General features: G+C 45.1%; 3 protein-coding genes across 3 annotated transcripts in view; all 3 read left to right on the top strand.

Annotated features, from left to right (window-relative positions):
* Nucleotides 1–161, top strand: part of tmem115 (transmembrane protein 115) — a 7727-nt gene extending 7566 nt beyond the window's left edge. The window contains exon 3 of the mRNA XM_060052421.1: nt 1–161. This exon is cut by the window's left edge and continues 2068 nt beyond it. The gene's annotated coding sequence lies outside the window, so the exon portion shown is untranslated.
* Nucleotides 162–1027: 866 nt separating this feature from the next.
* rhoab (ras homolog gene family, member Ab) lies at nt 1028–11256 on the top strand. The gene is made up of 5 exons (XM_060052408.1): nt 1028–1172; nt 6242–6399; nt 7215–7335; nt 8873–9003; nt 9250–11256. Exons 2-5 carry the CDS (start codon nt 6244–6246, stop codon nt 9421–9423), a joined length of 582 nt encoding a protein of 193 aa, XP_059908391.1. The 5' UTR covers nt 1028–1172; nt 6242–6243; the 3' UTR covers nt 9424–11256.
* Nucleotides 11257–14672: 3416 nt separating this feature from the next.
* Nucleotides 14673–15000, top strand: part of LOC132463891 (semaphorin-3ab-like) — a 36593-nt gene continuing 36265 nt past the window's right edge. The window contains exon 1 of the mRNA XM_060060036.1: nt 14673–14790. The gene's annotated coding sequence lies outside the window, so the exon portion shown is untranslated. The remainder of the gene's footprint in view (nt 14791–15000) is intronic.

Raw genomic sequence — 15000 nt, 5'->3', positions numbered from 1 at the left:
GCTAGCGGTCCAATGAAAGGAAACCCGGGCAGCAAGTCGATGTTGTCGACTGCGTTGTTGAACAAATGGATTATTTTTAAACTTGAGATGGCTTCCCCCCCGAGTTTCTAATCCAATGTTGTTTAGGATGTCGCCAATCAATAAAATTTATATGAAAAATCCATGGATGAGGAACTGTTGGTGTTGATTGTGTTTTCGCTGAACACGCGATGAATAATATTAAACTTAGCAAAAGTTAGGAAACTGGTTTTTGGAACCAACATGGCATCCCCCAAAGAGGCACCCAAATAAGTATGAGTATTTCATAAATATGAAAACCGGTACAATAAAGTGCAATGTTTGTATATCGTAAACATTATACAAGGAAGGTGCGGTTGAATGCGCTTTCTTATCTTTATGGAAATGATCATGTTGGCGTAATTGTTTTATTACTGGTGTAGTACTAGAAATGACCGCCAGGGGGAGTAGTAGGTCCGGGGAAATCAGCGTAGTTGTCTGCGCGCAAATTATTTCACAAAAAAAAAAAATTATATATATATATATAATATATATCATGCATTTGGGTCAAATACGTCAACTTTAATAAAGGAAACCTTTTGCTTGAAATATATAAAGCATGTCTTGAATGGCTCTACGAGGCCTATTATTAATGCAGAACCCACATTGCACGTATTGTAGCCTATATATATTACACTTTGTCTATGTAGATTTGGTTCTTGATAGGCTATTAGACCACCCTGCTGATGGAAAAGATGTAAGGTATTGTGTGTCACTCTTTTATTTTTATTTGACCATTCAAAGACAATATGTCATGTAACGGTTCTAGTAACATTTGTTTTCCAATTGCAATGCAACCTCTGGTTCGTCCTTTGAAAACACCCTTGAATGACACTTACCTCGTAAAAAATAGACGATGTGTTGGGCTCAAATGTACTCTCAAAAGCACATCTCCACACATGATTAGGCCAACAGTGAACAAGTTGCTTCACTCGGCGTGCCCGCGCAGGTGTGGCTCATGCTCGTCCCCGACACCCCTCCCCCCTCCACTACATACCCTTGCTGCGCGCACCCGTGTTGTAGTTCATTGTATCGGTTCGAGGAGTTGCGACTGGAGTGATCGGCTGAGCGACCCAACGCTGGAATACCGGACTCATTGCCCTAAAAGACTTCAGGTAAACTACTGTTCAAATATTTCACTCGGGGATCGAAAACAATAGCTGGGTCTACCAATGACTGGTTTATGGGTGGAATTGGGGAATCAGTGTAAAGTTGTCCACGTCGCTGAACGGTGGAATGCTAGCGATGCTAAGCGCTAACGCGATAAGCCAGTCAAGTTGGCCCAGTCCGACGTCGGCTCCAGCACCGCTTCCGCACTCTGTGTGCGACCGTGGGCTCGCTGCTGCCGCGGTGAAGACTCAAGTGTTGTGCTGTGAATACATCGCTTCGTTTCGCCAAATCGTAACCGGTTGGTTAGTGTTCATAAAGAGGTCTCTAGGATTTGTGAAGCGAAAGCAAAAGTTATGTTTTGCTAAATCGAAACAAGGATCTATTTCGAAGAGCCAACGTTACTAAACCATAACGTTTTTCAACACTAACGCCTCTTATTACGCCTTCCCCGACTAATCTTCCAAAACAGTGTTGTCAGTATATAACTGGCCTATTGTTGGAAAGCATTGCGTTAACCATTGTAAGTGACAGAATAAACTCAACATAGCCTGCCTTTTTTTTATAGAGGAATAATCATTTCCAAAGTTTCAATAACGGAAAAGCAAGAATTGTGAAATTTATTTTTCCTATAAGTCTCATATTGAACTTGGGCGGTTTGAAATTTGGCCCTCGCTTCTTTTAACAGTACTGTACATTATGTGCCGCTCGGCTTGTTTAGTTTGGATCGGGGCCACCCACCCTTTCTTCCACTGCGGACACACTAGCCATCTGTTGCCGATGTGATGACGCCATCTTTCTAGTGTGACCCACCCAGTAGCTAGGTGGTTAAAACAGTCTCTCACCAAACAGTGGAGGCTCAGATGAGGGAGAACATCAAACTGGAAATGGTGTCTTTTGTGCGGCTTGAAAAGCCCCAGGCCACTTCCCATATATAGTGACGCTGACCAAGCAAAGCTCTAAGTCATTGACGTGTTTTTGTATTTATTGTTTTTTATTAGCCATTTTGTTCATTTAGGCTGTTCATCATTTGTGATGAATAACTAGGTCATTGACATTTGGTTTGTGCTAAGGCCAACTTGAACTATGTGCTTTTGTGTCATTTACATTAAGGTGTATCTATAAAAACGTACGTGTTTGTTAAACATTGATAAGGTAGGAATTGATAAAGTACTTTCAGATGAATTCAGCATTAAATGAACCAAATATATCAAGTGTTCAACCACAGGAACAAAACGGATTGCATGCCTTTAGTTGTGGTTGAACTGAATTTTGTAATTATCCAGATGCTCTACTGTGGGTTTAAGTGCTAAATGCCACACATAAGCATGTGTGTGTATAGTTAGTTACCCTACAAGATGAACCCTGACTCGCAAGCTGAAGTTGTGGCAGCAACGACGAATAAAAGAAAAATCACCTTTTGTAATTCAGACACAATCAGCTCATGCTCCACTCACGCCCAGGGCATAAATCAAATGCACCCATTGGCAAGGGCAATTGACAGGGAGATTGACAGAGCCATCATAATGAGTGTCCTCTCCCATTGAAGGTCTTGTCTGCTTTGTTATTTCCGGCCTCCGGGCCATTGCCTTCATCAACCGATCACTCGCACTCTGCTCTGTCCAGATAAAGGCATCAAATCAGCACATTGACAAGATGGCTGCCTCCCCTTGACTTTTTTCTCTTCTCTCCCTAGTCCCATTCCATCATTCTTATCTACATTCTATCTTAAATTGCTCATCATTTTCCTCTGCTCACTATCTTGTTTGGTGCTCCATATTATCGTTTTTTTGATACTGTCCCTCGTTCATCTCCGTAGTCCCCTACTCGTTCTAGTGGTTCTCTGCGTGTGTCTCTCGGCCACGGTTGGCTGTAAATTGATGTGCAGACCTCAACTGAGATTAATCAACTGTATAGGAAGGAATGGACTGTGCCATACTTGCGGCCTCATCAGTACAACGGGGTATTTGCAGGGGTTAACAGAGATTTGCATAGGTGGCCTGGAATTAATTATCCACAGGGATTAGGTCAGATCTGCTAGGGGCAAATCATAGGGGTGCATGCTATGCGTTCCTTTTGGGCAAATGTGCCAGATGCTCTCAAACTAAATGGATCTTGTCAAACGCAATGCAACACCGCGTCGTCCACAACTGGCCACGAATGTCATTGACATTGGATGTGTTCACCAACATCGCGACATGGACCACTTGGATCATTTCGTGGTCAGTACAGGTGTGTCAAATTTGACCTGACATCCCCATGCTCGACCGGTGGAATAATTAGCCCTCTAATAGCTCCACGGTCACAGACGCTAACTCGCGTAGGCGTTGCGTAAAGCTGATGACGGCCTCACCCCACCACTGTTCTGAGGTTTAGCAGCGAGTGGTCAATGTTAATTTTCCACACTGACAAGGCTCTGAGATGTGGTATATCTGTGCGGTGGATGTTAATTTCCCAGCTTCCGCAAGGCAGACAATGAACGCCTTTACACGCTGCCGACACGCTGCATTCAGAGCCAAAGCGTGGGTTTGTAACAAGAGAGCAACAAAAAGAAGGCTTTGAGTTTGGGCGCCGTTTCTTCCGGATGTGTGCAGGCGTCAGACATAAATTATTTTTAAATTGATTATTGTTCTGTTGAAATTGCAACGCCTGGTTTGCTGTGCAGTGATTCATTCCTTTTGGGACTGGCTCTGAACATCAGTGGTTGTGATGAAACTCAAAGAAAAAGCTCCAACCCCTCAGCCTCACAAGCGTGTCCCACAGTTTTGTGTACTGTTTATTCGCTAGGGACTGACGGAACGTATTCAGAGACGTTAAACCGGTTCTCGTCTGTGCGACAATCTCTTACGCATTTGCAGACATGTCCCTGAGCACTCGAGGGGGAAAACGCATTTGCATTCTTCTCATTCCGTCCTCAAACCTCCCTGGCTCAGGAGCCTGCTGGGTCACCAGCCTCATGTACTCTGTGTTGTAATGTGTTCTTACCCTGCCACGCTGGCATTCTGGGAATGCAAGTGCAGAGCCCCTCGTCTGTTTGGGCCCATCGGAGGTCACGGATCAATCTCCGCTCGGCTTACCGCGTCCAAGACTACATGGTCGTGAATCGTGTGTGTCTTTTGATTTGAGTTAGTGCTAGTCGGATTTGGTGGCCATAGCAACGCACACGCCCGTGCAAACATGCACCCCTTACTTCTGCCGAATTGCTAAATCCAGAGATTATACAAATAACACTTTTGAGTACCACACCAATGGCTACACGGAGCCTTTCCTGTTTTCGGCCTCGGTTCTCCGCCATTTGTTGTTTGTTTTGTCTGAATGGCGTCCGTGCTAGAGCCTTTCCTCCGCCTGTTGAGGTTGGCTTTGATTTGTTGCCAGGCCACAGTTTGTCAACACATGATCTTTTGGGCTCGGGGGGGGGGGGGGCTCTGCGATGAGACTTGCAAACCACCCCAGGTGTGTGTTCCTGCGCACAGGCAGTTCTCTAGAGCATGACACATCGCTCATGTCTAAACTGCACCCATTTCCCCCCCCCCTCCTAGCCCCGTCCTTGGAGCTCACTGCCTGCTGGCATATGTTGAAGTCTTTGATATTCTCAAAGGCCTTAATCAATGCTGAAGCGTTCATCCTTCATTGATACTCATTTCGGCATTAGTCATTTATCAAGTCAAATACCAAACGGCTTCAAAGTCCCCAATACACTGGTGCTTTTCTCTGCATCAGATCATTATGAAGTAATTGCTTTAGGAATGCTTATCAGACAAGCTATTACGCCTCTGGTCATTTGTAATGGGCATTCGTCATTATTTTTCATCATCATTCTGATGTACTAAATGATTTGGACATTAATTGAAAATCTCATCCATCCATCTGCAAAATAATGAGAAACGTGACGTCTGTAGCCGTACTCTCAATAGCAGTACCAGTACATTAAACCAATTCTTCCTGTTGCAATACCATTGTCCCGCTACCGAGCTCAACCAATGAGGCAAAGCAATCTGCCCAGAATCGTTCTCGAGCTACACGAGCACACACACAAACGTCCATCTTCCGAATGCTCATTTCTCCTTTCTCAGTCAGTTGAGCAACCTCCCTCTCACCCACATGAGCCCGTCACCGGGCTGTAACTATTTACCACCGCACGGGGCTGAAGTCTCGCTGGAACATTCACATCAGTTTCTATTTCCGTGTGTTCCCAGTAACCGTGCATCAGAATAAGCTGCACAGAAACACAAGAGTCATCACCACAGAGACGCCTTGAAATGGTTAGCTGGGCCGGCTGAGCGTCATTTCCACCCTCGTCCTTTTCAGCTATTCAAACCAACAAGACATTCTCGGGTACATTTTTCAGCCAGAATTTGGAACTTGGTGTACCACGACTTTATCAGGCACTAATGATCTGTTTAACTTCGAAATGCATGCCGTGATGCAAGAAGGATCTGCCTCTGAATTTCACGCAGTCTTTAGACTGGCTCATCAAATGCGCTTTCTCTTTTGGGGAGGTGAACAGAAGGCTGTGCACGGGGGGTAGTGTTATAGTGAATTCATTAATGACTCTCAATAATTAAACATAATAAGGCTTTCGATGTGCTCAGTGGCACGCAACCTCTCCTTACGGAATAATTGTTTTTAGCTATCCAAAACGCAGGGGGAATTAATCCTAGTTTAGCAGTAGTATTTTTTTTTATGGTCTTGAGTAGCCTTCAGCCATACATCATACATTCTGGAAGCATGAAGTAGTCAAGACTTTTCATGTTGTTGTCGGATATGACCTACAAAAGTGACCTAATGTTCCGTTACATCCTCATAGGCCTTCTGAGAAGCGGCACACTCAGTTTGGAAAGACGTAACATCCACAACCCCCTTCCATTCATATTGCCCCCACGCTTATTTCACCAGTCCATGGTTTTTTCCTTATGTTCTCTGGTAGTCACGTGACTCTGCTGTAATCACACTGTCCACTCCTGACCTTCCTGTCTCCTGCTGCTTCCACCCAACCGGTGGGCTGTGCCGGAGTCCTGTGTGGACGTCGTCGGTCATGCTCACCCTGCCCGCCTCTCTCCCTCTCTCCCCTCCACAGCCATGGCCGCCATCCGTAAGAAGCTGGTGATCGTGGGGGACGGAGCGTGCGGCAAGACCTGCCTGCTCATCGTCTTCAGTAAGGACCAGTTCCCCGAGGTCTACGTGCCCACCGTGTTCGAGAACTACGTGGCCGACATAGAGGTGGACAGCAAACAGGTGGGTCCGCCCTAGTAGTTGATGGCCAGTCGATGCGCTGTGTTTTGTATATTGTGTGACCTATCCCCCTTTTTTGTATTATTGAATTCTAAGTTCCTCGTCTGCCACAACTATGTTATGTTATGTCCTTAACTACGTAGCTACAGTCGTGTACAAAGAAACAAAGTCATGCTGGCATGTCATAGGTGTGTCATTATCAGAAGTAGTTATCTGCCCTGCCTGGAATGTAGTTTGGCCATGGGAGCACTGTCAGAGCCGGCTGACTGGTTTAGCCCCTTTGGCCAAGATTAAAGGCGACCCGCTTAAAATTCTTGACATCGAAGCACTCAAATTGGTCGAAGACGGCAAGACCCCACTGTACGTGATAATCTGATAATAATCCGATATGTATATTTCACTACATTACCCAAAAGTCATCGGTGTGGTCGGCCCACAGGCCCCGACCTCTTTCCGGATTAAATGGGGAATATGGGACATGCAGTTTTCTTGATGGGCCTGAGTGATTTCTGGGCTCCTGTGCAGCAGAGTATGTTCTGACGCCTCCTTCCTGTGGAGCGCCACTCCGACTGTCCTGGTTTCTGTTTCCGTCTTTAGCTTGCCGTCCCTCAGTGAGATAATGACCTCTGGTTTAATTCTGTCCTGCCCCATGTTGTGTGTGTGTGTGTGTGTGTGATGGAAGGCCAAGGTTTTCTATGGCAAGCTAGCCTAAATGTCCATTTTTAGATTGTGAGTGTGGTGCATTGGAAACGCTGTTAATCTTAATTCTTCGTCTTCTTCCTGTCTCTCCCTCTTTTGCCTTGCTGTGCGTCTGTCAGGTGGAGTTGGCTCTGTGGGATACAGCTGGACAGGAGGACTATGACCGGCTCAGGCCCCTGTCTTACCCAGATACAGATGTCATCCTGATGTGCTTCTCCATAGACAGCCCAGACAGTCTGGGTGAGTCCCCGACCCACCCACCCACCCACCCACCCACACTGCCTCTCTTTCCCCCGCTGTGCTCCTCAAACAAGGAGCTGAGCCCCATAGTTGGTGTGTTCTGGAAGTGGAACACTGCATTAACGGTTTCACCAGCTTTTGTGTATCGCTACAGTCGCGTGTTTTAATACAATTGTTAGCTTGGCGTTTTTCAACTGCCAGCTATTCGGGGCAAAGAACATTAAAAAAATCTTACTGAGGATGTTACTTTTCCAAGGCACAATCGTCCGACCAAAGATGTGCATTAAATATTGAACCCGGCATTCCCTCTCTGGTGCTGTTTCTCCCTGGAATATTTGCATGAGTCATGTGCATTTGAATCAAAGTCGTTTATTGTGCATGTGAGTTAAGGTCTGTGTCTTGTGCGAACACATCCGGTTTCATAAAGTATGACTTCAGCTCTTGAAAGAGGAACTGTATTGGGCACACCCACTCACATAACACTGCGCAGAATTGTATCAAACCTCCTTTCCCTGTTTAATGTCACAGAATGATAAGAAAATGGGTAGGGATTCAGTTTAAACTAATTACTTTGTACATTATAAACACTGTCTGTACCTTTATTAGAAGAGGAGATATTATTGTCACTTTGTGCTTAGTTTTTTACAGTTGGGTCATTTTTTGCAACATATGCCATTTGTAATCTCACGGAAATGTTTGCTCAGCCGTAAACCAGTAGATTCTCAGCTGACCAGCTGACCAATCAGAAGACAGTGAAACCAATATACAGAAGGATCTCCTTATTTGGAAGCAGGCCTTCGTTATCGTTCTCTTACCTCAACCGAAGAGTAAATGGCAGCAAGCTAAATTGAACATTGTAAAAATGGGTAACTATAGTCAAAGTTCAAACGCAAATAGTTGGCACAAATCAATCCAAAGCAACTGACATAGGTCTTATTTGTCATGGAGTAAATATACAGATTAAAGTGCTTTTGATTGAGGCTGGCTTATCTGGTAATATTGTCTTGGAGGACTCTTATCTTAATTGAATGCATAATTGCACCCCTTAAACTAATTTAAGATGAATGTAATTGCTCTTCTATATCATTAAGTATTCATATCCTCCATGGCCTTAACCTGCTTCGAGTATCAAATATTGCACTGCATTAGTCTCACTCAGTTTCTATTGAATGGAATTTCATCTTTATAGTTTTCATCATCATTGGTTGGAAGGCTTTCCTTCCAAGAAGGATGTCCTTCCAACCCCAAGGATTGAGGTTGCCAATTATATTTACATGAAAAAATATTTACATAAAAAGTGCAATAAAACCTAGTTTTGTTAATGTAAATTGAACCAGTTGGGATATTTGCACACTCTTAGTTGGTTGTAGATGGTTGCCGCAGAAATACAACGTGATCACGCAGGATTCAGGCGACAAGATTAAAAAAGTTGCGAGCCTATGCCAAATAGTAGCGGTAGTGCTGCGCTTCACTTTGTCTGTCGCTGCGGTCCACTTGATTCTCCTGTAACCACCTCCCCCATCTCCCGCCCACACAGAGAACATCCCAGAGAAGTGGACCCCTGAGGTGAAGCACTTCTGCCCCAACGTTCCCATCATCCTCGTGGGAAACAAGAAGGACCTGCGCAACGACGACCACACCCGCCGGGAACTTGCCAAGATGAAACAGGTACACGGGGCCCAGGCTGTCCGGCTTGGCGATTGTCTGGGGACAACGGTTCAGTGTTGCTATTTAAACCTATGATGTTGCAACCCAGAATTGATCAGAAATACAATTAAAACTTTTTGAATTTTAGCACCCTTCTGCATCCTCATCGTTGTGATCGTGTATTCTACAGCAACTGTAGGGAACACGATTAGTCAGTGGATGGCGATATAGGTTTCATATGACCCTGTATCTTGTTTTGTCCAATAGGAGCCAGTCAAGCCAGAAGAGGGCCGGGACATGGCCAATAAGATCGCAGCGTTTGGCTACATGGAGTGCTCGGCCAAGACCAAGGACGGCGTGCGGGAGGTGTTCGAGATGGCCACCAGGGCGGCGCTGCAGGCGCGTCGCGGCAAGCAGAAGACCAAGTGTCTTCTGCTGTAGAAGTGGACTCGCCGCTGGACTCTTTGTCGACCCTGGGCTGGTGACGTGCGGCCAGGGCTCATGCGGGGACTTTGGGATGATGGGAGACGGACGTGGGTGGGTGGGTCTAAAGTGCTAAAAAGTGACTTCCGCCGTAACATGGCTGACATATTGGACTTGGGGTTTGACCTGGGTTCCCCTGAGCACTTGGGGGAAGGGAGGGAGGGAGGGAGGGAGAGAGAGTGGGAGGCTGGGGATGGCTGTATAGACCTTGGACGGAGGGGGAGGGACGCAGCCACACTGCCAATGGGTACCCACTGTAAACCAGTAGTATATGTGTCCCTGGGCTACTGGCAGTTTAAATTCCTTCCAACCAGCCTCTTAAAGAGAGAAAGATAATTTTAGCTGTTCTGTTTTTAAGGTCACATCGAGTTAAGAAAGTCTATTAAAGCTGTGACGAAGGCAGAGAATGGGGTTTGGGGAATTCACTGCCCCTGGATTGGCAAGTAAACAAGTGTGGGTGGGAGGGGGAAAACAAGCATTTTCCATCCCTAAACTGCAGTACAACTGTGCTACCCTGCATGGTACAACCCGTTCCATATACGCTGTTGGCAGTCGGCTCCGCTCTCCTCTCCCTGTTCCACAAAGTTGACTGCTGGTGCTCCGCTCCACCGGGGGCACCTGACACGACGCCCCCCCCCCCCCCCCCCCCCCCCACCAACACCACTAGGAGGAAGAACCAGGACAGGAGACAAGCGTGTTTACATGTATGAGCATGATCACACACCATGACCTCATCAGCGACATCTGAGACCTGTGTTTTCCTTTTAAGGAACTACTTTGTCATTTTCCTATCTTTTTTTTTTTTTTTTTTAACTGGTTGTGGAGAAGGGAAAATGGATGATAGCTGGTTTTGCTATCCATTCAGTAATTATAATTTGTGTTAACGTCTAGGACATTTGCCACCCATCTATTGATCTATTATGATTGTACTTGGTTAGTTTACTCGTTGACTATACCAACCAACCTGCATTGGCACCCAGATGAAAATTCAATTTGATTGTCCCGTGTGACCTTTCAGGTTTCCCTCGTTGTAGACATCTGATTCCAAGCCTTGAATTGAGTCGAGTTTGATTCCTGTCTGGCTTTGATGCCTGATCTGCGTACCAAATAAGCACACAGGCTTTACCGAAGCTATTCTCCTAGATGTGATTCATCCATAATTTCCCCCGCCCTCCTTTCCCTCAGAACACCTGTGAGCCGTCTCCTTCTCCTGTTCTTCCTGCCTTTTGCCCAGGTGGACAGTTCTAGAAACCTTCTCTTGTTTTTATGTTTCTTTAAAAAAAAGATATATCTTTAATATGTTGTCTATCAGTATTTAAGATTGGGAGGTGGAAGACTGTGGACTGCTAATGTTTTTGCTTTGTTCTTGTTTTTAATTTTATTATTTTAGGCTTTTTTTTTTTTCATCTACATTAGGTTGTTAGACCCCATCAGTCATCCCTGCCAAATGCTGGTATTGGGCAGAAAGGATAAAGGCGGGCCACTGCTGCTTGTCTACAACTTGGTTAGGACCACAATTGCTGTATAGGTTTTTCTTTTCTTTTGAACCCAAACTAGACGAATAAAGACAATAGGAAGAAAGCGTAAGTCTCCTTGTCGTGTACAAATTCCTTTTATGCTTTTATTGTATTTTTACTTTTTTTTGTGAAATGGAACAGGAAAAACAAAGCTGAATGCATAAGTCTGTAAATATACAATGTGGGTTTGTTCATACTAGACTACACACGCACAGGACTGGAAACTGTATTTGTAAACTAGGTTTGGTTTGTGTAATAAATTACTTTCTTGTAACACGTTTCCTTTGTGTTCGGGTTGTAGGGAGGGAGGCAGGGAGAGAGGGGTGCCTGAGGGGGGAGTTACTATAGACTTTCATCAATCGATAGAGATCGATTCCCAGTGGAGGGCTTATGAAATGAAGTTGTGTAAAGTGTATTGGTTTATCATTCTTTGTCGAGACAGCATTGCATTCCACAGTAGGATGCATATGTAATCAAATGCAATGGCCATGAAACTAACTGACCACTCAAACCTTATGTATGCCAGTAGTACATGTAAATATTTAATAGAAACGTAAATGTTGGGTGTTTGTCTTGTTTTTATAATGCTAAAGGGCTTCGGCACCACTGCTGGATAACCTAATGTCCGAGGAAAAACAATAACGGGCGATGTGGAGTAAAAGGAGGGCTTGACCTGTAAGTACCGGCCATTTAAAAAAAAGAAAGGTCTCCTACAAATGATGCATAGTTTAGAAAGCAGGTAGATGACAGCTGTCTCACATGTAATCATGATTCTTTAGGTGGAACTAACTTGTTTCATCTCCATATAGGCCTGAGTGTGTTACTGATATACCACTCGAATTGTTATGGCATGCTGTGACATCCTCATTGCTGTGAACGAATATTTGTCCGCATTTCCAATAAAACACACAGTCCGCATAATCCGCAAGACGGTACCGCATAGGTGCCATTGCCACATGAGTAGGCCTACTGCTGCTAAAAATACAAGCCATGCAGTATCACTGCTCGTTTCCATAGAATAGCGCTGTCCAGAACAGGCACATACTCATAACTCTTGTCACGCACACATTAATCATGTCATCCACACACTGTACGCCCAGAATACAAAAACCTGAAGACTAACAGTGGCCCGTAAGGGTATACGTGTGTTGATAGGGAAATGTCTGAGTACATACAGTAGTTTACATTGCTATTGTATTTCATATAGTAGCCTACATTTGAACCTCCATCAAGGCGTTCTGTTCTGTTAACACAGTACAGTTGGTTCTCTGTGTATGAGATAACAGAGTACAGAGGGCGGAGGAAGAGAAATACGACCAATGTCACCCACGCCACCAGCCCCTGCATAAATACCAGTGCGTGGGATGTGCTGGAGGCTGATAGGTGTGTGTGTGTGTGTGTGTGTGTGCACGCACGCACGCACGCACGCGAGTGCATCCGCATTTGACTGGCTGCCACCAGCTACCAGTAAGGGTCAACAAGTTAGGTGGATCGGAAAAAACATTGCTTTGAAAAATGTTGCAATTGACTTATTGCATTCTTTTGTTGCACCAGTTTGTTATACACTTGTTTAAAGAAAATCTATTCCTGTCGCTTCCCCTTTCCATCGGTGGGAGAGAAGCTAAAGTGGAGTAGGGCTGGCCAGGGAAGTGGGGTGATTGATTGCAGGCCGGAGGGGAGGAGAGCTCCGATGTGAAAACATTAAACATCACGGTTTTAAGTGGTTCTACGAAAAGTAACTCTTCTTTTACACGGTCATATTTCAACAGTAACAATGTGTCTTTGATTCACTAGGAGGAAACAGTGGTATAAGGACAGATACAGAAAGGCAGCCAGGCGGACAGCCATGTAGACGGATGAAGACATATAGGCGAATAGATATATTAAGACATTCAGCCAGACAGTTGGACATAGGCTACATACAGACACACAGGCCTACAGGATAGAATAGATGATAAGGAAAACTAAAGCAAAGAATACAAAATAGAAAGATTAAAGATCAGGAAGGAAGGATGTGAGTCATAGTCCATCCAAAAACCGCTTGCTAAGCAGGGTGTATAATAAAGGGCCCGGACGGATATACAACCCACACTTTGGACCGGACGTTAAGTACAGAGTCGGGCGGGCAAAAAGGCGCAGATAGAGACAGAAGTACAGAAAGAGAGAGGAAAAATGCATTCCTACAGCCAGGCCTACGCCTCTCGCTCTCCTTCAAATTCCTTTCTCTCTATGTCTAGGTCTGCGCCTCCATTGCAGATCTCCCTGCCGGGTCTATGCGGGCCTGCGTCGACTAGAGAGTGTGGCGCTCAGCGCAGCTCAACCAGTGGCTTTATATACCGGTCTATTTTTAGATCCGCGCGAGCCCAACTATTTTTAACCAATATGAGCTCATCATCCCAATCGCTTTGTCCAATGAGCGAGGAGGAGAGGAGGCGGCTGTCCAATGGTAAACGCCATGGAGAGAAAGGGGGGCGGGTTGCAGGGGAACGTATTATATGCAGCAAAATAGTGAGTGAGTGAGTGAGTTATGACTTTGAGCTGCGTCCCCTCTCACTCTCTGTTCTGACTTCATCAAATAAATTGATGACAGTGATTGACCCGGGTGATGCTTCACCCAGAAACCTAATGCCGGTACTCATGTCACTGTTGTTGTTGTTGTTGTTTTGGTTTGTAACTTCTAATGCCCTGAACACCGCACCCTAGGTAAGGTTGCCTTCCAATGTTACATGAACTGTCATGGGAAAGGAATGCAGTCGGTTTCAATAACACATCGCAAGCTCCCAAAAAGACTCCCCGTATCTAAACCGCGTCCATCTCTTGATCAAAACAGCGACTTGGTTGTTGTTTTTTAACCGGACTACACTTCCAAGTCGCCAAGTAAAAAGTGCATAGCGACGCTCCCGTCGGGCGCGCTCCCGAGTGCGCGCAGCAGGTAGGGTATGGGGAAGAACGAATCACTTCCATGTAGGCCTGGTAAGGTTACTTCTTCCACACTATGATTGTGGCGTGTATTATGACCTAGAAAATGTGCCTACAATCTAAAGAACGCCTTCATAAATAAACAGACTTCTCTTTAAAACGTTGGTTTTAACTCAGTTGAAAAATGAGCAACCGCACACACGTAGGGTGTGAAAACATCATAGGCTCGTATGAAATCAAGGTACCGCAAGGCCTAATGCTCACATACAACAGACCTGAGTCGTGTACTGCCGCATTCCCTAGTTGAGTTTGTCGACTGTCGTAGTGTGTTGTTGAGTATAGAACCACATTGGCCTCTAGCGACACAAATGCCTCATTACACCGTTGACCGTGAAGAATTTAAAAGAAACGTGCGTTTCTTTGGTGACGCCAAATAATTAACGAACACGTGAGCAGGTATCTGCAGCTTGGAAAAATATATAACCAAACAATACCTTTTCATATTTTTTAACACAATGTAAGTAAGAAATAATGAGCTTAAACACACGTAAAGCTCCTGACTAAGCAAGGCCTATCGGTCTATTAGGTAGGCTATGTTTTTGCATGATAGAACTGCATTCAAATTGAAAGAATTTATAATAGCCTACTTTTTTGTTTAAGTAATGTAGCTAATGGTATCAAGCTATGCCTTGGATGAGACGTCGGTAAATGCCAGAATAAGTCGATTTAGACGCCGTATTAATCGTCATTTTGAGGTTTAATTGAACGGTCTCAACTTCTCCTGGCAGGTAATGACGGACGACCAACGCAAGATGGCAGCACTCGTCCTGGTATACACGAGGCACGTTCCACAGCGTGAGCATACGGCGGGAACACTAGGAGAGAAACGGTAACGGTTTTATTTATGAGATCGGTTTTATTTTTGCAATGTTTACCGAACGGTAAAATGTATTTATGCATTTATGTTTACTCAATGTCGGGACCGTCCGTGTATGGAGAGACGAGAGGGCACAGATGCCTGCTTTTATAGCTGCATCATGGTGGGATTTCAGGAGAAAGTTTGCGGTGAGATCCAAGAGGTTGGCAGGGAACCGAGCAA

This window comes from Gadus macrocephalus, chromosome 1 (assembly GCF_031168955.1).
Source record: "Gadus macrocephalus chromosome 1, ASM3116895v1".
In the NCBI taxonomy this organism is placed as follows: Eukaryota; Metazoa; Chordata; class Actinopteri; order Gadiformes; family Gadidae; genus Gadus; species Gadus macrocephalus.
This window is presented reverse-complemented; position numbering and strand designations above follow the sequence as displayed.

What these genes read in the sequence shown, in the direction of transcription:
- rhoab (XM_060052408.1), top strand. Translation starts at nt 6,244, where the DNA reads ATGGCCGCCATCCGTAAGAAGCTGGTGATCGTGGGGGACGGAGCGTGC. An exon ending in TAGAGGTGGACAGCAAACAG is followed by an intron (nt 6,400 to 7,214) that starts GTGGGTCCGCCC and finishes TGCGTCTGTCAG; the next exon opens with GTGGAGTTGGCTCTGTGGGA. An exon ending in AACTTGCCAAGATGAAACAG is followed by an intron (nt 9,004 to 9,249) that starts GTACACGGGGCC and finishes TTTGTCCAATAG; the next exon opens with GAGCCAGTCAAGCCAGAAGA.